We start from the raw sequence: 26,277 nt of genomic DNA, 5'->3' as shown, positions 1-26,277 counted from the left end.
AATAGCAATAGTGATCAACAATTTCTAGTGGTTGGCCATTAATGTAGATTTGAGGTGCAGTATTTGTGTTCTGGACTAGTATCTTAGACTTGCTTTGACTAATATTTAAGCCGAACTTCTGGCAAGCAGAAGATAGTTTGTCAAACAGGAACTTAAGCTGAATATCAGAATCAGCCACAATAGCTGCATCATCAGCATACAGAATTTCCCTGATAAGTATCTTCCTAACCTTGGTTTTTCACCTAGGCAATACAGCGGTTTCGACTGTGTTTGTATGTCTACAATCCAAAACAGAAGAAACGTACGAAACAACGTTTCAAGCAATTGTTAATCGTTGCCATGAACTAGATTTAAATCCAGATCCATCGACAGTTGTAGATTTTGACAAGTCTGTTATTAACTCCATTCAAAGTGTATTTGGGCATCATAGACACATACCTGTTCTTGTTACTAAGTATAAGGAAAGTGAAGAATTCAGATAATTTTGTGGCCAGATCGATTCCGTAGCATTTCTGCCAGTAAATGACGTTCCAGCAGGAATGGCTTTGCTTCAGAGTCTTTGTCCAGAAGAAGCACTTCCACTTTTGAATTATTTCGATAAGACATATGTTTCTGGTTCAATAGTGCGAAGAAACCCACGCACACAAACAAATATTCTGTCTCTTCGTTTTTGACGTGTACCTCCCATCTTCCCTCCACAAGTGTGGAACGTCTATTTGGCTACATTAAACAGTTCACCCAGAACTAACAACATTTGTGAAGGATGGAACAACAAATGTTTCCATTTAATGTGCTATCAACACCATTCAATTTCAAAATCAATTAAAACTTTACAAAAAGAAGAGGCAGCAGTTGCATTGATTAAAAAGGACGATATTTGAAATCCGCCATTAAAGAAATACAAAAAGGTTTTTATTGACCAACAAAAAAGACTACAAAATACGGAAAACAAAACAAAACATTAGAACAATTCTTAAAGAAAATTGGCCACAACATAAGGTTTCACTAGACTCTATAAGACTTAAATCAACTTTGTTTTCAAAATGACTTTGTTTTGTAAATTATAGTCAACTCTTAGTATTACACAATCTCACCTTAAGTAAACATTTTTCTTTGGATTTTTTTTGGCTTTGTAAGTTTTGTAAATAAATTTGTTTAATAATTTTCGTACCGGTATCAATTTTAAATTTGTATTTGTCAGACGAGGATTTTTTACAATAACAGAAAAACAACAACAATGGCTACACCCATGAACCCTAATAACATTAATGATTTATATCTATAGTCTTTTTTTCTGAGAGAAATAGAGAAAGAGAGAGAGAGAAAGCAAATAATGGTACTTTAACGCTACTGTTTGGGTAGTAGCACGAGATAATAGATTTCCAATGGGGTTTTCACATTGATAAGCACGGGGTACCATCCATTTTTTCTTGGTAACTGCATGGGAGGAGGAGTTTACGCCATGTTATACTAAGAGACAGACGTGTTTCATATATGAATACAGTGTATTAATTATTATGTAGATTTAAGTGATCATTTTGTATGGATGTAGATTGCATTCAATTTGGATTAATTTGTATTAATGATGGATGGCTGAGATTGCCAACTTATGGTATCTATATTATATAATAAAATTCATGTCTGCGAACTTTGGAGTCTGTTGGTAAATCTACATGTTGTGAATTAGCATTAATATATTCAATTAGTAAAACATGAACATTCTAACAAGGTCAGAAGAGGCCCTAATACAACTCAAGAACATCCATACTAAAGACGTGTTACAGGTACTTTGCAACACTATAAAAAAAAAGTATCCTAATCGATAAATCTAGATCTATTGTCATTTTGCGAAGGTTAAAACTAAAACAGAATAGGGTTACCAGAGAGTGAGAAAGAGAGAGAGGGAGAGAAGAAAAGAGTCGAGAGTGACCCGTAAAATTTCATTGTAACAGTTGCACTAATACGTTAAAATGAGGCCCATTTATTACAAAAAAAAAGCAAAGAAATGGGTGTTCCGGCCAAATATTATAAAGCCTGGAACCTAAATCAACGGGCGTAACCGTTGTGTACTTGTAGTGACCTAATAAAACACTACAGGAAGACATGTCTTGAAGCTAGGCTTTATTGAACAAGAATGACAAAACAGTTCACATAACACAGTACACACACACACACAAGCTGACTTGGACACCATGACATTTTGACACACTAGAACAGATCAGTTCACAACACACAACAGGAAACATAAATACACAACAGTACTGCTAGTATTTTATACTTTTGTTTTCACAAGCACAACGATTCAAAAACATGTATTACAGTAGTTTTGCTTTTGACCCCAAAACTTTGCGGAAGAGGTTAAGTCGCCATGTTTTTACATTCTAAGCTTGTAACTTATGAGAATGGAAATATTTTTCAAATTTGTCTTTGGACTGTTAATTGTTTTAGGTAAATTCTAGAGATCTAGACTTAGCATAGTCTTAACTCTGGACTATATGAATACTAACTAGAATAGAAGACTGTGTGGCAACTGGATTATAAATCATTATAGGTTCTACTGTTCTAGATCTAGATCTTTATATTTAAATCCTAGAGATCTTGTACAATTTTTACAATTGATTATAATTTTATTCATCATCGAATTCTGCAGAAAATTGTATGAATATATTGTTTTAAAGTTTGTATTTAAACAACGAAAATAATTCACTTATTCTTAATTTGTTAGCTCGGAAATAAGGATCTAGGGACTGCAGACTAGATCTTGATCTACACATCTGAGTACAATTAAAACTACATTTAAGTATTTTTTTTATTATAGACAGCTATTTGTAATATTTTACATTAAATCTATGGAAGGAGAGGGTGGTACTTGATCTAAGAGCATCTGAACGTTATAAAGGGGGCGAGTCAAAGCTACCCACCACTGTATTAGTCAATCAAAATTAAAATGCAATTATTTCTACATATATTGGCCAATTTGTCTAAAAAAGCTGGGCTTTACAATATTCGAGTTCCGACTAAAAGGATAGATATTTGCCCTCCTTGGAGGAGATTGCCAGCCCCTTAAATCAACCTGGCACTAATAGGGTAGAAAGGTGCTAATAAGAGGCGATTAACACTTGCATATTCAAAAACGTGGCATCGGCTACATTAAAGTCCTACCCATTAGATGCCATATTCAGTTATACCGATGGGTTGGTATTAAGGGACCCCAATAGATCTGGGTATGGGACCCTAATAGTCTACCCGGACCGACCAGAACCAGATCGGCTCTCTCAAATAACGCTGAATTAACAGGGATAACTTGGGCATTTGAGGCTATTAGAGCCCGACTGACCCAAAATGAATCCAGCAAGACCACGGCCATTTTGGTAACAGACTCTCGCTCCAGTCTCCTAACTATCAGTGGCGGCTGGTGAGGGTCGCCTGTAATAGAAGAGGCAGTCGGCGCCGCAGATAACATCCGCTGCACTATAGGAGCTGTCTTTTTCATGCAGTGGGCGCCCTCACTAAGACTAAGACATCTTTATTGATCCTTATCGAAATGTGTTATGATTACAAGTACTCTTTTCTCATATAAAGATAACACAACAGAAAAATACACATAAATAGAACAGACACAACATAAAGAGTTCATTCAGCTACTACAAACAGACATCTTGGCCCTTTTCATGTTTCATGATCAACGCGTGGCGTTGATATAGTCTGATCAAGTAAGGTTCATGCGAGTTTTTGTAACGCTCTGCTCTTGTCTTGATTGACAGCAGTCGCCCACTGACGTAGTTTTAATGGAGATGGTGGCGGTCGTCTTCCAGAATTCGTCCTATTTTCTTAGACATTTCTCTTCGTAAAGTTCCTTCACATTTGGTAATGTTGTGCATGTGATTTTTTGTTGCCCTTTTTATGATGTTTTCTAGGCGGCGCAACAGTTTAGATGTAGCGTTTCCTTGCCAAAAGGTATTCCGTATGTTAGCAAATTTTACATAGCCTCGATGTAAAAAGTTTCTAGGATCTCCTTATTTAGTTTAAAGCTATTGAGTTAGTATAGAAAAAAGTCGCTGGGATGTTTCTTTTTCAGAGTTCCACGGTGGTCTTTCCACAAAATCCTGTTATCAATGATGACGCCTAGATATTTATATGCCTTCACTTGTTCTATAGATATAGTATTTATCGGCAGTTCGTGTATTTTTAGTGTTTTTCTTTCTGAAATCTATTATAATTTCTTTAGTTTTTGTTACATTCAGTTCTAGAAAGTTGTCAGTGCACCAGTTTGTAAACTTTTCTATCAAGCTTCGATACTGAGTTTCGTCTTTCTGAAATAAGACCGACTATGGCAGTATCATCAGCGAAATTAATGCGTTTATTTCAGTCATAGATGCTTCTTATGTCAGTAGTGTAAAGAGTGTACAGTACAGGAGAAAGTACACAACCTTGTAGAGCAATGGTACATAGTACTAAGTGTTGACAATTTGGTGTTGTTGACTTTAACATACTGGGGACGTTGGGTTAAAATGTTTAGAACCCATGCTTGTACGTAAGGGCTGACATTTATGTTACTTAGTTTGTTTATCATTTGGTGTGGCTGTATTTTGATGAAAGCCGATGATAAATCTACGAAGAGGACTCTTGCATATGTTTTAGGAGTATCGAGATACTTATAAAGCTGGTCCAAAAGCAATAGTATTACATCCTCAATTCCCCTAGCTGCTTTAAATGCAAATTGATGAAGGTCTAGGCTGTTACTAACTTTTGCAACAAGTTGGTTAAGCAAAAATTTTTCAAAAAATTTTAGTACCATAGGTGTTAGTGCTACTGGGCGGAAATCACTTAAGCTATCTATTTTTGGTTTCTTTGGTAATGGTACGATCTCTGAAGTTTTCCAGACATATGTAACTACGCTCGTTTGAAACGAGTGGTTAAAGATGTGATATAAGATAAAATAGAATTATTCCGCACATTGATTAATCAGCTCACCACGGCGTGATAGGAAATGATGCGGCAGACATCCTCGCACGATAGGCAGCTTTGGCAGCTACTCAACTCGGAGCTTCAAGCACATTTTTACAAGCCACAGCAGAAATCCGAGCACTCAGTTATGAGAATTCCTGGGAGAAATCCGACAGAGCCCGTGGTGTCTGGCAGCATATGCGTCACCCAGATTGCGACGATCCGTGGTAGCGGTTGAGGAGGTTAGAACAAGCACTTATTGCATAGTGTAAGACGAAACATTGTCCTTTTGAGGCATACATTGCCTGGTTCCGTCGGAACTACGACTCTCAAATCCGTCACTGTAGAGAGAGCGTTGAAACAGTGTCAAATGTCTTTTACGAGTGTCACCAGGTCCGAGAGCTAAGAGGGGACGTGTCTGAGCAGTCACTCAACATAAATGATATCTACAAGGCATTACGCCGAACGGCCCAGTTTCTTGCCAGAACACTACGGGAGGATTGAGTCCTTCCTGCTTTGATTTTCAATAGGAGTTCATCTCAGTTTTCAGATCTAGATCTTGTTGAAAAGACATAAAAAATAGATAGAAAAAGTAACTACTGCTAGTACTAACTTAGTTAAAGTACTAAACCCTGCTCCTTGCTAATTAACTTTAAACACCCCGTCCTTGCCAGCCAGGGGAAGGGGTGAGGTGCTTTGAGATTTGCTAGTGAGCAGGCACTATTTCCGGTATTTAAAACAAATAAAATGCCTATTCTGAGGTATCTACAGTACATTATCCTACTATTAAAATATTTTAGATGCTATACTTACTTATTTTGGACTTAGATCCTGGAAAGTCCCTTGTTCAAAGCCTGGTAAAGACTCTAAGTGGATCGTTTCGGGGGCCGATTTTGAGTTTGCGTTTCACACAAACTGTCTTTGTAACCTTGATTTATCTCACTCGGGGTAGGGATGGAACCAATAGTCCTCACCTCAGTCCGAAAAGTCCGCCACGCCGTTCCACGCAGGGGGCCGTCATAAGAGAGCAGTGTAGTGGCGGTCCTTACACGGAACAGTGGCGGTTTCAGTTTAGGAATATGAAGTAATCTCCCCATGGTCAGAGCTGTTATCAGCCACTTATAGAGAGTGGGGCCCAGTAACTGGAACGGTGCGCCGTCTACGTGGCACGGCTCTCTACCCAATCACCGCTGGAAGCCCTCAGACAGAACAGGGGTGAAGAGCCCCATGGCCAGGCCTGCTTGTTGGATAAAAACCTTTCTAACAATAAACGGGACAATGGCGCCCTCGTAGGCGCCTATTTCCTACTTGACTTCATTGAAGGTGTCTGATAAATATTTTAGTCTTATACTAAAATGAGGAATTATCGTAAAAAAATTCGGAAATGGGTTTTAAAATCAAAATCCCCCTTGGCTGTGCTCTCGGAATATGGGGATTTTCATCTGCATTATTTTTAGCGACTCCCGAAAGGGTAAAAAGACACTATTAGTTTTGTGTGGCGTGTCTGTCCGTCCGTCTCACCGTCCGTCCCGTTTAGATCTCATAAACTAAAAAAGATAGTAAAAATCCGACATCACAATATTTTAGACCATCCAAAGTTCTGATGCAACGGCTACTTTTTTCTTTTCCAAAAGCAACAAATCCAATTTTTTAAATCACTTATGCAAGCTGTTTTTTAATAAAAAAAAATACACCACTTTTACAACTGTTCACTATTAATAGTAACAAACACTTGACGCTCTTTATTAGGGGAGACAACTATATACCATATTTTTAACACATTTATGCAAACGGTTTCAGATCTTTTGTATTTTTTTTTTATTTGTATTGTTAAATTATGTATATTCTGTTATACTAAGTACTATATTTACAAAAAAATGTTTACTATTTTTAAAGAGAAAAACTCTATTTAGTATACATATAAGTCGACATAATTTAAAACAACAATTAATAGGTAGTTTTTTCATATTATCGCGAGTACTGCAGTGCTACACACGGACTATAGAACACCTAACCAAAGAAAAAAAAATTTTTACGGAAATAATTTATTCTTGAGGAATAAGAGATTGAACCTTTACAAAACAATTAGACCAATTAGATATTCATTAAAAGACATCAATTAGGCCAGGTTCACATCTAACGTCTCATTCACTTTCACATATCCTTTGATCTGCAGCACCGCTGGGGCGCCACACAAGATCTGTTAAACTTTTGTTTCTCCATTATTTTCTGTCTTTGATAGAATTTCAATCGATAATATTGAAACCTGCCTTTCTACTTGCCTGGGTGGACCACTTCGGGGGCCGATTTTTCGATTGTGTTTCCACACAAACTGTCATTGTAACATTGTTTTGTTTTATATTATTTTTTTTTTTTCACAAACCCCCCCCCCCTGGAAAGGGATTTTAAGCTCAAAACCTCCACATACATTTCTTCATACCATCAGTTTTAGACCAAAACATTTTCCGAAGGCCCAGTTCTTTGTCACATTTCAGTTCCCTTTTGTACAATTATTTTGTTATTTTGATCTCTAAATTAAAAAAAATGCAAATTTATTTAAATAAAGTGATTTGATAATAGATATTTATTTATCTTTTTAATGATATTAGGATAAGTTGTTTTTTTCAGTGTTACAATGTTCAATTCCTCGCTATTTTTATCTCTTTATCTTTATCTCTCAAAAAAAGGTAGAGACTCCAGATCTATCTTATTAATGCTTGGTCTTGTTTATTTTTTGGCTCGCATCTAATTGCAACGTCCTCGATTCCTAACATTAAGGATTAGTGCTGTGTTTCACATGACTACGCAAGCCCAGTTGCGACCTGCATATTTTCCCACAACCGTACAGACAAAGCCGTTATCGACTGACGACCTATTATTTTTCATTCCGTCTTCTACGGCTGTTATCATTAATGTCTTTTCGTTAAGTCCTAAATATTCTTGACCGCCTCTAAAATGAAGTGTTTTAAAAATTAAAATTAAATTAAAATTAAGTAGACTTGGGAAAATATTTAAAAAATGATTTAAAATAAGAAATTATATGCTGTATAAATAAATAAATAAATATTTATATATATAAATAATAATATACAAATAATTAAAATATAATATTTATTATTTTATTTATAACAGTTTCAAGTCAGCAACCTATTGTGAATCAACTAGAATATCCTCCTGGCGATACTTTCAATATAACTTGCGATGTATCAAGGTTTGCTGATTTGAGATCTGCAGGAGAATTATTATCAATTTCTTTGTTGAGACAATTGTCAACCCAAACTAGTTTTGAAAACATTGCATCTTATGAGCCTAAAGCTGAAAAAAAGATGACAACTGTAAGAATTTTTTTATTACTATGTTTTTAAATTAATAATCAATATAGTCAATAAATGTATTTTGTTGTTAAAAACAAATTGAATGAAATTGAATTACATTTTTAATGCTTACATTCTGCATTTGTTCCCTTTCTAAGAAGATGGGCATACCTGAGTATTTTTTTAGTCACTTTATTTAATATTTAAAAAATTGTCCCTTTTCCTGGACAATGTATTTTTATCCTGGGAAAGGGGGGTAAAACGTACCCCCTAAGGGAGAAAATTCAAAAAAAAAAGTTTTGCAAAAGAATGTTTATTTTTTATGTCATAGCTTTACAACAACACATACTACAAATGTACAAGGTTTAAAGACTGAGTTATTTATATTAAAATAGAAAAATACAAAACAAACAAAAAAAAAGAGTAATATTTACCCTCCCAAGAGTCTAAATAGTACCAGCATGGAGGGTAATAAGTACCAACTATATATATACATAACAATGCAGAAAGATTCACAAACATAACTCACAAGTATAAGTATCAGCATTTTCACAACCTGCACATGCAATATGCACCCAAGAAGCACATATTAAACATTGTATCATATCTTCTTTAAGGTTTTCTTCGCATATAAAACAATACCAATTTTGACTTTTCTCACTCTCATTCTGACCAAACTGAATAGAAATTTTACTTTTTTTTTTCTTTCTTGTTGCAGGAATAATTTGAGTTTGTTGTTTTTTACTTTTTTTTTTTGCAATTGCAGCATCCACAAGAATTTTTTTATAGGGATTGGAAGTTAAAATTTCAGATTGAAAAGATTTTTTTTCTGTTTAACATGGGGTTTTTCTTTTACTGGGATAGGAGAGATTGCAGTTACAGGGATGTATTTAGACTTTGATTGCCGAGAAGGAATTAAGCAATCATAATGGCCTACATCATCTCCAATATTTGTAAATCGAATAACTACTGCAGGGGAGGAAGGAAAATCATTCATGCCATATTTTAAAACAACATTACTAGTTGCATTCATAATGACAATTGGTTTTCTGAGCAGCTTTGTAGTTGCTATTATCTCTAGTTCGCCAACCATAGTATTTGGTCTAGAAATACTATCTAGCCTTTCAAAAATATTGTCAAATTTTGCATGTGGCATGTCAGCACACAATGTTGCTGCATCAAGGTCAGTATAATGCTCAATGTTTTTACAAATATAGTCAACAACTTGTGCTCTAAGAGAGTCTGCCAATGCCTTTTCTTGTATTTTAACTTGCAGGCTACATACAACTCCACTTGAATCTCTGTCAGTTAGCTGGAGATGTTCATGTAATGAAATGCAAATGCTTCTAAAAAAGCATCTGCCGTCAGGCTCTGTTGGAATTGCATTGTACGCAGATATAGAAAGTTCTAGGTGAGAATAATTTGAATTTATGGAGCTTTGAGCAGTTGCACCAAATCGTGGTTCATTTGATGAAGTGAGTGGGGATGTTGCAACTATTGTTGAGGAGTCTGATGATGACTGCACTAACAACTGATCATGTTGGGAATTTGAGGTTGAAGGGATGGGTTCTACAGGAATATTTATAACTGAGCAAATGGAGGTTTCAAAATCACGTTCAGTGAATATATGTCGATTGCAAGGCCATATGCCACATTTCAAAAACCATTAGCAAAATTTGCGACCGAAGCTGCTCTTGGGTATGCTCTACCTAAGATGGTAGCCACCTGAAATACAGTAATTCCTCTACCTGGATGATTAAAAAGCCACTTATCTGACTCTTGTACATAAAAGCTTTGCAGGGACTTAAAAAACGAGACATCCAAAGGTTGAAGCTTATGTGTAGTATGAGGGGGCAAGCTGAGCATAATAACACAAGAGTTACTTGCAGCAGTGATGGCTTGCAAATTTTTGCTGTGAGAGGTATGTCCATCCAAGATAAGAAGAACAGGATTTTCTTTTGATGGTTTTACACTGTTTATAAAATGATCCATCCATTCTGAAAAGCTATCTGCAGTCATCCAGCCACTTTCATTGCATACAGCGATTGTTCCTGGAGGAGCACCATCTAAAAGTTCGCCCTTCATCCGTTTTCGCTTGTAGATAAGCATAGGTGGAATAGCATTTCCTGCTGCATTAGCGCAAAATATTGCTGTGGTCGTAAGATCTCTTTCTGCACTGGTCAACTTCCCCACCTGATGCCTTCCTGTCAAGCTCACCACTTTTTGCTGTTTTTTCTGGACAGTTGAGAGCGCTGTTTCATCGGTATTGAAGATCCTAAGAGCATCTAATTTATTTTCTGTAATGATGCTTTCAAGTTTGTCAAAAAATCTGTTAACTGCTATCTTGTTAAAACCGGTACTACGCGCAAGAGATGTTGCTTCAGGTTGTCGCAAGCTCAGATTGTGACGTTTCTTAAAATCTCTAGACCAGTCTTTTCCTGCCATTCCTTCTGTTTTATTAAATCTGTGAGACAAGCCATTTTTTTCTGCTATTTGGTATGCAAGACATCTTATATCGTTTCTGGTCAGGCCAAACAGCATTCCTTTCAGTTGATTGATGTGACTGACAAGTTCATTCTCAAGCTCTGCTGGGAGAACTTTGTACTACATTTCCATTCGCAAACTTGTTTTTTCCATCTAAATGTCTTTTTAGAGTTGGTTTAGGTATACCGTAAAGTCTAGACACTTCATTGAGACCATATTTATTCCTCAATGCCTCTAAGGCTTTCTGAAGATCCTCCGAGGACCAGGTTGAAGCTCTGCCCCTGGGTAAAAAAATAATGAATGTAAATGATTATTAAATAGATTGCTATAGTCTATATGGTATTTTATTTATTTTTTTAAAATGTAGATCTAGTTATAGTTAAGGGCTAGATTATGTTTAGTCTAAAATTTAGATATAGCCTTAATGTTATTAAATCTAAATCTACTAGATTTAGTACCTTAATTATCTTTTTTAGTCTAGACTCTATAGTCTATAGTTATAAAGAAAGTTATTGTTACATAGACATAGAGTAGAGTAAAGAGGATGATAGAATATGATTCTAGAACTAGATTATATTATAAATCTAGATCTAGATAGTAGAAAGATCTTTAGCAATTACTAGATCTAGATTCTAGCTTTAAAACATAAAATAAGAAAGTTATTCGATCTACATCTAGATATTATGTCGAGATCAACTGTGGGGCTAAATAGTACCGAATGTCGGATAATTAGTACTTCCGGTACTTTTTACCCTCCTGGCGCCGGTACGATTTACCTCAAGGGGTCAGCCCACATAACGGTTTATCATATTAACATGTCTAAAAATAACTTATGTACTGAGGCATTATTTTCAAGAGGAAATGTTGGTTAACAATGCAATAGCTTTTGGAACATGATAGGTTGCATCATTAGATAATTATACGATTTCTAACATGTGCAAAAATTACATCAAAAAAGGTAAAAATGAATAAAACCTTACCGTTTTGGTGTCTTTTGATTAAGCTCCATAAAATTAACATGAATGATGACGCTATAGTTTTAGGTCAATATGCCAGGTTTTTTATTTTTAAAGACCATTTCTAAATATGAAAATTTTCGGTGGTACAAATTAAAGAGTGGTACGTTTTACCCCCCTTTCCCCTACACTTGATATTAAAAAAAACAACAACTGCCTAAGCAAAATCATGTGAATATTAATGAATTTTTCACATTCTACTTTTTACTGGCAACCCTCCCCCGCCTCCACCCATAGCTAGGAGACTGGGGCGAGAGTCGGTGACTAGCACCACAGTGGTGACGCTAGTTTCATGTTGGGTCATTCGGGCTCTGATAGCCTCGAATGCCCGAGTTATCCCTGTTAATTCAGCATCCATGGAGCATGCAGCGAAGCCGCATGGACCAGAGAGCTGATCTGGTTCTATCCGGTCTGGGTAGAATATAAAGGCCCCATACCCAGATCTATCGGGGTCCCTCAAAACCGACACATCGGTATAGCAGAAAATAACATCTGATGGGTAGGACTTTAATGTAGCTGATGCTAAATTTTGGAGTATGGCAGGTGTTAATCGCCTCTTGTTTATTTTTGGGGCCTAAAATATCCTCCACGGAAGGCAAGTACTAATTCTTCTAATAGGAATTCTGTCAGAGGAGAGCCCAGCTGATTTCGGCAAATTGACCGCAATATGGAGGAACGATCGCATTTTTATGCGGTTCCTCTATCTCCACGGTTGCACTAAAATTGGGGTGGGTAGCCTAGAGTCACCCCTTTTGTAGCCCACGTAGGCCGTGAGTACCTCCCTCTTTAGATTCATTTTAAAATGATTTTTGGTTCGTTACTCTAGGGGAAGTAAAATTTCCCCTCTCACATAAGTAAATTTCGAACAGGCACACTACGAGCAACAATTAGAACAAATGAACTGACTATAGGTTGAATAAAAAATAATAATAATTTAACAACAAAAATATCACTACTAGCTTGGGTAGTGTGTTAAAAATGATTCTGGTGGGTTAATTTCATCATCGAATGCATATGAAGGAGTTGATAAGTGTTTCTATTTTTAGTTCTTATCTTTCTTCGTTGGTTGGTTGGCCGCTGGACTGGTCTGATAGATGCAGGAAGGACTCGGAGCTGAATCTTCTTGTAGAGGGATTAGGCTTGACTCGAAGAGGAGTACGTCTGTAGTGAAGGGTGGGAAGGGTATTCTCAGGACCGTAGGTAGTGGGCAATAGATACTGGGCAAGTATCTGGGCACTGGACCGTAGGCAATTGGTAGTGGGCAATGAGCTTTATGCCGTTTGTAGTGGGCCCTACTGAGATTCCTTCTCGCTGACAGAGGGGGGTGGTGAGTTCAGACGTTATCTGCTCAGGTTTGGTGACGCTGCTGATCCAGTCGAAGCTGACGATCTAACAGGTGTAGACAGTGCAGATCTAGTGGTGAAAAGACTGCGAGTCTAGTGTGCGTGATATTGCACCACCAATAACAACCAGGCTAAAAAGAAAGAAGCACTTAGAAACTTCCTCATGGCAATAGGTAGGAACTCTCGTATGCCATGCAATCAATCAGATTGTGCATGTGAGGCGTAGAGCTCATTCCGTTCAATGAATATATTTAACAAAAGTGAAACAGGGGAAATAACTACATTAAGCAATACGTGAGGCTATAAGCCAGGGGTTCTCAACCTGTGGGTCGCGACCCCCTTGGGGGTCGATTGACTATTTGCCAGGGGTCGCCTAAGATCATCGAAAATATGGATTGTTATTGTCTACTCTATTGCTGTATGTGTGTATCGGGGGGGGGGGGTCGCGGCAGAGTGGGGGGTCGTAAAAAGGGGTCGCCGAGTTAAACAGGTTGAGAACCGCTGCAGTATAAGCCATGATGTTAAGATCATACAAGTAAACCATAGGTTTAAACTTCGAACTTCAATATTATATAAAACAAAACAAAATTAAGGGAGATAACCCAAGCAAAATGTTTAAAAGTGAACAAGAATATATGGTAACAAACCAACATAAAAGAAGAGAGTTGCATACATCTCTAGTGGGCAATGTTATATAAATCATTTATGATTAACGGGGTAAATATGTAAAGGGGGAGGGAATGATATGATCATAGATCAAATCTTATTCACCACATAGTGAGGTTGAATAGAAGTAAAATTTTAAAGACTGTAAATGCAATAGACAGATGTGGTATATCACATGCCGTCACTAAAATTAGCTGACAGGTTATACAGCTAAACACATTCATGGATCTAGTTAAGAGAGTATATAATTCGGAATCTTGTAAAAGATCCGATCGCTCCAGTAGATCTAGATTATATCATCTCAACGCTAGGTTGAGGAAAATAATAAAATAATTAAAATAGGCGTGAACATAGCCCATCGATAATAAACAATGTGTTGAAGATAAAATAAAAGGTTACATACTTACATAGTATTAATGAATGCACAAAATAATACACATATAAAGATTTATATAAACAAGAGCAACCTACCACGGTTGTTTAAACTATAGGCGGCTTTACGAGAGAAACTAAGTTCCAGCCTTGCCTATTAAATATAGAAATCTGTCTGGCGGGTGTGAGCGTCTGTTAGTGTTCAAGTCCACTCTTATATAGATTTGGACCTGAACTCATTAGCATAGCCAGTAGTGCCAGGCCAATGGATTCGGGGTATTTTGAATTTTATTTTAAAATAACATTCATGCTTGACCCAATGGGATTAAAGCTTCTAAATTTCTAAGTTACCCGCGTCTAGTAGAATTGAACTTTGAATTTCTATTAAGCTAACCCAAGAGCCCTATCTAACTTGTGATCAGGTCAGGAGATGGCAATTTGGAAAGTTATCTTTTCCCCAGTAACTGCTTGGACGGGAAGATGTCACTACCTGACTCTATTGATATTTTTTTATGGGCGGATGTGGCCATGCCTGAGGAGAATGGGACAGAGCAGATATTGATCTCGTTGCTCAGCTCGCTGGACACGGGGAGGGGGGTAGTTAGTTGGACGAGGGTCATACTGGATGAGTTTTATCACTTTAATACCCCTGGTCAGGTTGGTCAGGGGATGGGTAATAAAAAGAAAAAAAATAGAATTCTAACAGCAAACTGTTCGCCCGAACGTTTTTTGAAGCACAAATGAAACTTTTATATGCAAGCGTTTACGCATCGTCACAGGGGGCCACGTTTGTTAAGATTGCAGCAGCGTTTGTTGGACTTGACTTGTCCGAAAGGTGCCACAAATAAACCTTAGTACCTGTGCTTGTACTCGGTCGAGTGATTCAAGGGCAGTTTTGCTAGCATATACTTGAACTTTATAGCTATACTCAATTTGTGATCTGACTGCCCCTAAGTACAATGTGCGTAGCATGTAAGCTTTGGCACCCCACTTTGTGCTGGCCAGCTTTCTTAGTAACACTAACTTCTCCAAGGCTTTTCTTTCAACATCCTGGACGTGCTGGAGCATTGTCAGCTTTCTATCTAGGGTCACCCCTAGATATTTTGGCGTGTTTTCACGATGGAGTCGCAGCCCACCGAGTTGAAGCTCGAATGGAGCCTTAAGAATGTCGATTCCTAGGCTGAACAGGGACCAGGTCGTTTACCTGAATCTGTTATTTGTCGCAATACGAGGAGATAGTTTGGAAGTCTGCTTGTAATGCCGCCTGGATTTGGTCGGCTTTTTTCCCGGTTGACCAGAGGACAACGTCATCCCCGTAAAGCAGTTTCTTTGACCGCACTGAGCTGGGCAAATCATTAAGATAGGCCATGAAAAGTGTGCAGGAGAGGGCGGAGCCCTGTGGTAGGCCATTAAGTTGTTGTTTTGGCTTGCTAAGGGAGTGCTGGTATTTTGTACGTGTGCTCCTCCCAGACAGAAAAGATTGTATCCAATTGTATATCTTTCCCCGCACACCCATGGCTCTAAGTTTAAAATAGAGGCCTTGCTTCCAGACGCGGTCAAAGTTAAAGATAATTTACTTTCTTGTTTAAACCTCCCGCTTGACGAAGCAAACAAAGGCATGAACTCGGGAACGTCGAGATAATCAGTTCAGCGCGCTAACCACATGACCAGGCATTGCTGTTAACTTATATGTATATATATATATATATATATATATATATATATATATATATATATTTTCTTCATCATGGTTTGATGATGACCATTTTTGTTATCCAGGTGGCTGAGGGCTTTGCACTAGGGTTTGTGCCTCCTCAGGTAGCTGGTGAGATCTAGGTAAGCCCGGAATGTTTAGAATGAATTGGGCAGGTTTTCCAGCTGAAGCTAGTGTCATTGGTTTTGCTTTTCTTCTGCCAGCGCTGTTCTCTTTTCCTCAACAATTTGTGCGCCAGTTTTCACATTTATTTAACTATTTTTTTTATTTGTTGTGAACATTTTTTTTTTTACATTTTTAAATATATTTGACTTGGTGATACTGAAAATACACAAGAACTATGTATCTTTGTTAACATATTGTAACATTATCTCCCTATCATTTAAAAATTATTTTTTTTTATAAATTGGTATATTTTTTATATTGTATAAACAAAACGATTTGCTTTTAGAAAAAAGTAGACGTTGCACCTTAACTTTTCAAACCGCATCGTATGGTAAAATAATATTTTTCATTTTTCTTCTAGTTGTTGAAATCTGAGTGTAACAGACAGACATATTGACATTTAGCACAAACCTAATTGCGGCTTTTCCACTTACGGTTGCCGCAAAAAATTACGCGACAAGGAGAAAAATAATATTACACAAAATGAAATTGCCACAAATGACGTTATTGACTAGAAGCTTTGAACAATATAGTATAAATCAGCGCTCTCAATTGGATGCAAAATAACTGCGTTAATAATTTTCTTAAATCTTTTTTTTTTAATATTTTTTTTTATTTTGAACAGGTTTTATTTATAAGTCAGATAACCTTAAAATGTATTTCAGAGACATGTAATAATATTTTTTTTATAGAATATTCCGATTCAATGGCAAGTTTTTTACGCTGGTGGTGAAGGCATTAACAACAGAAACACAATAAGGCTTGTTGTGACAGTGGTCGACTTTCAGTGCGCAGATGCAGGACTTTATCAATGCCAAATTTTTATTCCAGCTCCTTCTCATCAGGCTAACACAACTCCTGTTAATATAACTGCCAAAAGTATTATTGACTATTTTATCTCCTTACTTTGTTTATTTATATTGTTTTATTTTTATCTGGTTGCTTTTAAATTTTATTTACTTATTTTACTTTACTTTAAACACGTGTTTTCTCTAATTCTCTATGACATGAATAATTGGCATTAAGCTTGTCTGTTTCTCTATGTTTTTAAATAGTTCAACATGGCGTTACAGCCATGCTTTATTGTGCAAAAAATGTAAATAAATGTGTGGAAATGAAGGCATTGTGAATAGAAAAAAGCATTAAAATCTACTTATTTATTCATGTTAAATCAATTACACAGACAAAAAAAAACCAACTGAAAATCTAAATGTAATAATAATTGAAAAGTTATCATAAAATCATATTAAAATTATTTTTAAAAATCAAACAAAGCATTAGGGTTTAATTAAAATAATTTTTACTAATCAAACAGAAACTTAAAACTAAAATACTTTTAACATTAGTTAGGCCAATATTAGAATATTTAAGCATTTTCTATTTGGCTGTTTGTGACCCTTCGACTGAAGAGAACATAAAAATTTAAAACTTAACAAAAGCAAAATAGAGCTATGAGATTTATAACAAAGGAATGTTCACATAGATTAAAGTAAAACCATAGTTAACATAACTAAAACGTGAAGTAGCAATAATACATAAAACACTGAGCAAGAATTCACAAATTGAAAAACAAATTTAAAAAACATAAAATAAAGATACAGGCACATATTTTTTTATTTCATATGTTAGGACCAAATTTGTACAATGCCCTTTCTTCAATAGTGCAATTAATTTATGGAATATAATGCCTAAATTATCCAAGCAATAAATTACTTAGAAAATTTAAGTCACTGTTAAACATATATGACTAGATAGACTTATAAAATGTGTAGAATGTAAATAATAATCTTTTTCTAAATTTCTAAATCATTTATTATAATATAATATAATATTATATAATATAAAATATTTTAAAGTATAAAAAAAAACATTTTGCAAAAGTATGTTTTTAAAATATCTATTTACAAAAATGAAATTCATCGGGAGATTCAGAACTCTAATCCTTGAACTTCAGATTTAAAGTCTGATGCTCTAAAGACAGTTAACCTAGCAGAGGAAATTACTCATAGAAAGTTAAGTGCTTAGAAAATTAAGCTTTAAAACAGTGTTTAGATCTACATCATATATTTATTTAGCACTACTTTCATGCTTATAGCATGCTCAGAGCGCTTTTGGTCCAATCTCGTTTGTGAACCAGTGGGGGGGGGGGGGGAGGGGGTATCTAGGAGTTGTTTTTGCTTGCTGCCTTTAGGCGCTCAGTAAACACAACTCTGCCCGAGTCGGGTGTCGAACCTCAAGCCACCTTCTAGGTATCCAAGCCAAGCCAAGTTCAAGCGCACTTGGCCTCTCGACCACGATTGCCACCATATATATGTGAGCAGGTCAGGAGGCGCTGAGTGAAGGTCCTAGGACCTTTTCTCTGCTCAACATTAAATTTTATAACAGTAGGCAGATATTAGGCAGATGTTAGCGCTACTGGGTGGGTTTCATCTGTGACACCTCAGTCTACGACCAAGGGACTAGAGTCGCCTAAGTAACCAGACAAACTAATCTAAACTAAATGAAAGCCCAAACGAAACTTTACTTGAAATTAAATAAGACAAAACGAAACTTTATTTAAAAATAAATAAATAATAAAATATATTATATACACTACAACGAAAACAACTAATACTAACCCCATCTAGTCTAGGCTACTAAATCTACAAACACTAATAAACTAGCCAAACCAATAACTATCTAACTAACTTACTACAACTAGGCCTACTACACTAGACCTAGATCTACACAAACACACTACAATAAACTAGTCTAGATCTACAATATTCTACTACTACAACCAACCCATAACACTAACACTAAAACAAGAACACCTTAGTTAGTACCTTACTCTTAGTATTACTTCACTAAGAACAAGAACAGACTAAGCCACTAAGACTAAGGCGTCTAAGGCAACACTACACTCTACAGAAACAAAATAACACTAGTCTAGATCTACAACAGCAATAGCAATACTGAATACTATCAATAGCAGTAATAAATGCAGCAGAGGTTACAGCAGTTATAGTAGCAGTAAAAATAGCAGCATGTATTTCAGCAGTAATATTCAGCAGTAATAATAGCCTGCAATACATAAATGCAGAGCTATAAATACAAAATCATATATTCTATTAGATCTAGGACATGAACAACATATTCATATCAGGCTAATCTCGGCGCCGCCATTTTTAATACAGCATGTTGGGAACAACTGCTAACTAGAATATAAAACTAAATAAAAATATATCTAGCGTATTTACACATACTGTGACATAGATCTAGTAAAAGAAAATATAAATTGTTATACACTTACAGGCCGTCCCAGGTACAGAAATATAGCAATGATTAAATTATCATAAGCAAGATCACTAAGATCATCAACTGTCACACAGAAAGTGATACACTTTACTGACCGCTGGTCAACTGTACAGGATGTAGCATGGATTTGACTATTTATTCTACCCGCCCTAAACCCATATAACAAAACGCGGAAGTACAAATATTAATTCTGGCACTAGCCTATAAAAAATAGAATACATAAAATAGCTCTGACCTATAAAAGTAAAAAAATAAAATTACATATAAAAATAGCTAAAATTACATATAAAAATAGCTCTGGGAGCGCAAGCTCACACACACACACACACCCATACATATATATATATATATATATATATATATATATATATATATATATATATATATATATATATATATATATATATATATAGCCATGCGCACCGCCATCCAAGATAGTGCAGAAAGAAGGTGCGCACTATCTGTGACCAAGCAAGTCGGATGTTGACATTAGTACACTAACGATTTCCGCCCAAGTAGAGAGCCAATATGGAGATGCTGTACTCAAGGCAGATGCCACTTTGTGTTTGTCATGTCTCCGTGTAAATAAACGTCTATGTCCTCGTTGAGTTGCCTCACTTAAGTTATTACAATTGGTCTCAGAAGTGGGATTATAGGCAACTTAACGAGAGGAGGTAGGCTTTGATTACAATGACATATTTGAAGCTATTACATCAGCTCTCAATTAAAGAGCTACGACAAGAGCTTCGGGACCGAGGTTTAAAACCCGTCAGTAGCAGGGAAACTCTCACGGATCGTCTGCGGCAAGCCCTGATCGATGAAGAAGAAGATCCGGAGACCTACACATTTGAAATTGAACTTGGGATTGTTGAGTTCTTTGGCAGGATACAGGAAGAAATTGATGCAATGCGTGCACAAATCAATAGGATGGGGAGTAAAGTAGATGAAAGTGTATTGCAAGTAGAAGGCCAAATAGACCAAAGTGATAAAATTGTGTCGCTAGCAAAAGGAGGAATAAACTCGTTAGGGAAGGAGCAGTTGCCTGGTCAGGACTGTGGCTGCACAAACAGTGGTGATGGAGGCGCTGGGGATTGGAGCGCTGTCTGTGACTGTGTTGTGGGCAAGTCTGGCAGGGATGACTTTCATGGCGAGAAACGTGACAACGATTGCTGCGGCGATAGCAATGGGATATACAGAATTGAAAGAAAAGAAACAAATGAAGAAACTAGAGAAGTCTGTTATGTGCCTGAAACTGTTGTTCCTGGTATACCTGCAACGAGCCGGACAGATCAATACAACGTTGGGTCTGCGTCCAAGCTGGCTGCTGTGGACCTTAAAGACCTCTGTTTATCTGTCAGTACCTTTCATAAGAACTCAAGTCATGAAAGCCTCAAGACCGTTTCTGATTCCTTGCCTTTGATGTCATCGAGTGAAATTGCGAATACGGGCCCCAACAATGGCCGAGACAGAAACAACGAATTTGACTTTGGCAGCGGCATAAGAGAGAACTCGATGCTTGGCAACTGCATCCAGACGATTGACATGAACTGTATATGCGGCGTCCTGCGGGGACAGTGCCCATGCCAAGAAACCCAGCTACAAGATCTGAACTTGACAGAAATGTGTACTTCTGCCCACATCAGAGAGAGTGACTTGAACGGTTGTGAATTAATTCCAGCGAAACCTGATGTAGCGGTGGAAGAACATTACAAGGATGCTTCATCGGCATACCTTACAGATGAGGCTGAGAAAGACTATGTGCCTGAAACCATGGCTACCAGTGGCCTACAACTGTGTCACGAGACATCCATGGAAAAGGTCCGCTGACTCAGCGTCCCTGGAATGCTTTGACAGCTGCAGGCAAATAGTTCAGTTTTACAATAAGTCTCACCAAGACAGAAAAAAAGGGCATGAAACGTCACATAAAAAAAACAAATTCGGTGATTCATTTGGGTGCCTCCATTGTCTTTCAAGACTGAAGGAGACATATATATATAGCCTTTGTATAAATAACCTCTATATTTAACGAGAAAAATAGTGAGAGGCATATCAATAGATGACATATATAGTCCTTTTTCAAACAAACTTATTTTGCTTACACTTCAACTTGGAAACAACTTTATAGGTCTACATTTATTACTTTCACATTACATATTGGCCTAATATTAGACTATTTTTAAACTTATAAACGAAATTTCATTTATGCCTATAAAATCATATAAATGAGCCATAACTAAATCCTTCACAAGAACTTGGATTTAATCAATGTCGTAAACAAGAAATAAAACGAACTTCATGCTAGGCTAATTAGTATTGTTATAAATCTGGTGGTGGCACAGATGGGGGTAGTGGCGTGTGTGTAGTCAGCCGACGCAAATCGCCCCAGGCCTGCGCTAGACGAGCGGTCAACCGTGACGAGTTACGACGGTCGGCCGAGACGAGTATCAACATGATGGTTCGGAAAGGATCGAGGTCGTGAACAGAGCTCAGGAGCGTCACGAGTGTTGTAGTCATCTGACACCCAGAATGGTCGAGCGACGTTCTGTCCGGTTCTAGAAGGCCAGTAGGGACCCTATATAAAGAGCGAAGGTATCAGAGACGAGTGAGTTACAACTTCCCGATCTACAGTTCGTTACTACGGCTCAGTACAAGTCCGAGACGAGACAGAGACACCAGTGCAAGAGTTGATACGGCGGAGAGATATTTGTACAGTCTTGTGTTACGTGCTGCCAATAGTACAGTATTGGCTGTTATTTTATTGGCATTAAACTATTACGTTATTTGGAGCCCTGAGTTGTCAAGTTCTTTCAGTTAGTGGTGTAAGGAGCAGTTTGCAGAGAGCCAGATAGTGAGATTCGTAACAGTATATATTGGCTAAGAAAATAAGTTATAAAACTTTACATTTATAGATTTAAGTCACAAAGTGATTTTTGCACACTTACATCTGAACAATCTTCTATGACAATTGAGTTTCCATTCATCATTTGGTGTAAAAGTGGTGATTAAAATCTTTAATGATTTTTTTATATAGTAAACAAATTTACCGGAAGTCACTCTACCTATAGTACCATGCAACCAAGGACGCCTCGGTGGACGGGACTTAGTTAATTGAAAAATATAGCCTTGGTACGCATAGTTGGAAGTCCTGTATATATATATATATATATATATATATATATATATATATATATATATATATATATATATATATATATAGTTTATGATCTACATTAATATTCTTCATTATTACAGTGAGAAGTTGTTGGATTGTTAATTTCAGATCTTTTACACATTACCCTCTAGATTTAATATTTTATTATAAATTACAAATGTTCTTTTAAACAGAAGGAATTTGAAATAAAATAGTACTTTAGGTGCTAAAGACTTCTTGTCTAGATCTACATGATTAAAACAAATATTAGTTTCTAGAACGAAAATTAGGTTTATAGGGAAAATGAGAATGGAAATTTTAACCTTATAAAAATGAAGTGCAATTTTGACTGTTGTCCTCCAAAAACATATTAGATCGAAGTTGCGAATTAAACAAAAAATCATTTTTGGTAAATTTGACCGCTGTGGTTTTGATCATAAAAATAACGTACTTGTCCTTGACCTAAGTTAAGTGAAAACAGGTTAAATTTTCGTATGTTTTCGTACAAAGCAGGAGGGAGAATTAGTGATAGTGGAATTAGGGAATCAAATAGGACCCTTCTGAATAGAATACATATTAATTGAGCTATCAAAGATATTTTAGAAATTGGAAAAGGAAAAAAAAACATATTTGATTAGGCTGTTATGCTTGATTTCGTTTGTTTCATGGTCGAGAGGCCTAGTGCGCTTGAACTTGGCTTGGCTTGGCTACCTAGAAGAGGGCTCGAAGTTCGACACCCGACTCGGGCAGAGTTGTGTTTACTGAGCGCATAAAGGCAGCACGGAAAACCAACTTCTAGATACCCCTCCCCCCCACTGGTTTACAAATGAGATTGGACCAGAAGCGCTCTGAGCATGATATAAGTATGAAAGTAGCGCTATATAAAAGCTATAATAATAATAACTATGTGGGTGATCATTACATTAAACAGGGTTAAAAAAGGGGAGGGTTTCAGAGAGAAAAATAAAAAAGGAGCGTAAAAATTATTTCACTCTCATATACTCCTTGGATGTCGTCGTAGATCTCTTGGGGTCTTTTGGAAATTACTTATATACTTAATTAATTCTTTTAACAAACTGTGATTTCTACAAAAAAAAAATGGACCGCCCCCTCACTCGAATTTTGTTATCGATGCAATCGCTATCCAATCCACAAAATCGGCCAACATACTAGTGGGGGTTGGCGAAAAAAGCTAAAAATAGGTTACAATATACATGACTTATATATATTATTAACATAGGTAAATTTCTCTATTTAAATTCTCTAACCCCAACTTGAACGGGTGATCAGCCGAGTGGAGAGGCTTCAATCGCCCCTACAGTCTTCCCCCCCTCCCTGGATCCGCCAGTGCTCAGATGACACCTATAGATTGATTATTTTCTATTTCAGTTGGAATAACTCAAAAAGATATCTATATGACTCCACACAAAAAAATAATCGGAGAAGATATACATTCGTCAGTAAATACTGTTGGAGTGGAAATTACTCTGACTTGCTCTTTTACTGTAAGTTAAAGAAATCACTAGATATTACTAGTAATGACATTCTAATTCTGAAGTGTATATTTTGAAAGGGTCTTTACAATTTTTGTGTTCAATCTTTAAAAAAAAAGGAAGACTTCTACGTAAATGGGTTGCCTGAGCTATCCAGGAAAACCAGTGACTTGGCAGAATTTAAGTCATTGGTTAATACGCATGACTAAATGCATGACGCGTAGAACGTAATCATCTTCTTTTTTGAAGTAACGTCTGTATTATATAAGATAAGATAAGAAGAATGAGTTGTCCGGGGGATTTAATTGCTCTGGATAGCTCTTTTAGGTCTCACAAGGTATTTATTCTATACCACTACGTTGGGTCTTTCATTGTGTTTGTCATTGTTGTTGACGGGTCGTTCGATTGTACAAGCAAACTGCAGGTAGACATCTAAATCACCCAAAAAATTCTACTACTGCTCACGTCACAATAGAAACACACACACACTCAATAACATCTCCAATATTTCCTTTAAAAATATGTGGAGGAATTATTTTTTTATTTAAAAAGATGATGTTAACATCAGTATGTTAAAATAAATTTAAAAGATAAAAATATATCATACAAAAATATCAAAAAATTCATACAAAAATAACAAGATTACAAAAAGAGTTTGTGTTATCGCACAAACTCAGAATCGTCCCACGTCGGAGTCGGATCCCTGTCGGATCCGCCTATTCGCAAGGAATATTCAAGACGTGAATATGTTTGGATTGTTAAAAAAATAATGTTTTAAAGATTTATTTGGCTTTGTAAAAAATGTTTTTTTTTGTTGTAAAAACATTTTTCATGTTTTGGATGTTCCTTCAAAGTTAAAGATAATTTACTTCCTTTTCCAAACCTCCCGCAGGACGACGGGAGATGGCATATGTCAATATGTCAGAAGAGCGATTTTAGATAATCTTTTGATATTAAGCATTTTCATTTAAATGGAACTAGAATGAGGATGTAGATCTACCTAAATTAAACTTCTGAATTAGCACTCTCAATATTTTTATCTACTAGATCTAGATCTAAAATATAAATATAAATTTGGGATAATGTAGATGTAATTTAGATAAGAGTTATGTAATAAACAACTAGATAATCTATAAATAGACTGAATGCAATATTAAATCATGGCTGCCTGGCTGCCTGCTCGTGTGGTTTGCGCGCTTGACTGTCGTTTGGATTTATCGATGGTCCCAGGTTCAAACCCTGTCCGCTCTCATCCCCAGTCTTCCTGTCATTGGTTTGGACTTAACTCTGAAGGGACATCCAAAACAACAAAGTCTAAACTAGACCAAGAAATTGTAGATCTTGAGTCTACAATTAGAATATAAATCTAAATCTACTTTAAAATTTTAGCTTAGTGTAAAAATAAATCTAGAACTAGTTTAAAAAATTTAGCTCTAGTGGTAAACAAATGTACATCTAGTGTAAAAAATCTAGATTAGATATAAATCTAGCTATTATGTCTTTATAAATTACAAGTCAGATTACGAGGTCTAATAAACATTACTATACCGAGTTGTTTTAGCATTTCATTTGAAGAATTTATTTCATATGACGTCAAAGGAAAAAAATTCACTACGTCACACGGCCTAGTTAGACTAAAACATGTCATCTATACGAACAGCTTGTAGAGGGTTCATAGTCATTGGTGCATCGAGTGAGATCTTTTAGCATTTGATTTAAAGAAATAACTCCATATTACGTCAAAGGAAAAAATCCAATACGTCACACGGCAATAGTTAGACTAAAAATGTCATCTACACGAGCAGCTTGTTGAGGGTTCATTGGCATTGGTGCACCGAGTAAGTTCTTTCATTGGCATTTCATTTGTTTGTATTGTCTGTCAGTCCGTTGTCCGTCATGTTAATATCGAAACAAAAAAGACTAAAAGTTATTGAAAATCTGAGTTCAAATTTAATTTCCCTTTTGAAACATCGCAATCGTTTTAAGTTTCTATAAAAGATTATTCTAAATGTTAATCTATTTTAGTGAGATAAAATAAGAATTTTAGATTAATCAAATATTATTATTATATCTTTTATATAGCGCTACATTCATGCTTATAGTATGCTCAGAGCGCTTTTGGTCCAATCTCATTTGTAGACCAGTTGGGGGGGGGGGGGAGGTGGTATCTAGGAGTTGGTTTTCCGTGCTGCCGTTCAGTTAACACAACTCTGCCCGAGTCGGGTGTCGAGCCCCCTTCTAGGTAGCCAAGCCAAGCTAAGTTCAAGCGCATTTCGCCTCTTGACCACGCTTCCCAAATATAGTTAATTAATTTT

At 36.4% G+C, this 26,277-nt stretch overlaps 1 protein-coding gene across 13 annotated transcripts in view; it reads left to right on the top strand.

The window, feature by feature from the left end:
* Positions 1 to 1,406: 1,406 nt before the first annotated feature.
* The window catches only part of LOC106071327 (uncharacterized), a 60,889-nt gene continuing 36,018 nt past the window's right edge, over positions 1,407 to 26,277 (top strand). For 5 of the 13 annotated variants that reach the window (XM_013231409.2, XM_056010240.1, XM_056010233.1 and 2 more), the window contains exons 1-4: positions 1,412 to 1,612; positions 8,080 to 8,282; positions 16,714 to 16,900; positions 23,859 to 23,974. In XM_013231409.2, the coding sequence (XP_013086863.2) occupies positions 1,543 to 1,612; positions 8,080 to 8,282; positions 16,714 to 16,900; positions 23,859 to 23,974 (576 nt within the window). In that variant the 5' untranslated portion in view covers positions 1,412 to 1,542. Of the gene's footprint in view, positions 1,785 to 1,824; positions 2,552 to 8,079; positions 8,283 to 16,713; positions 16,901 to 23,858; positions 23,975 to 26,277 lie in introns of those variants that run through there. The other 8 variants (XM_056010236.1, XM_056010237.1, XM_056010242.1 and 5 more) reach the window with 7 other exon arrangements.

This window comes from Biomphalaria glabrata, chromosome 14 (genome assembly GCF_947242115.1).
Source record: "Biomphalaria glabrata chromosome 14, xgBioGlab47.1, whole genome shotgun sequence".
Classification (NCBI taxonomy): domain Eukaryota; kingdom Metazoa; phylum Mollusca; class Gastropoda; family Planorbidae; genus Biomphalaria; species Biomphalaria glabrata.
This window is presented reverse-complemented; position numbering and strand designations above follow the sequence as displayed.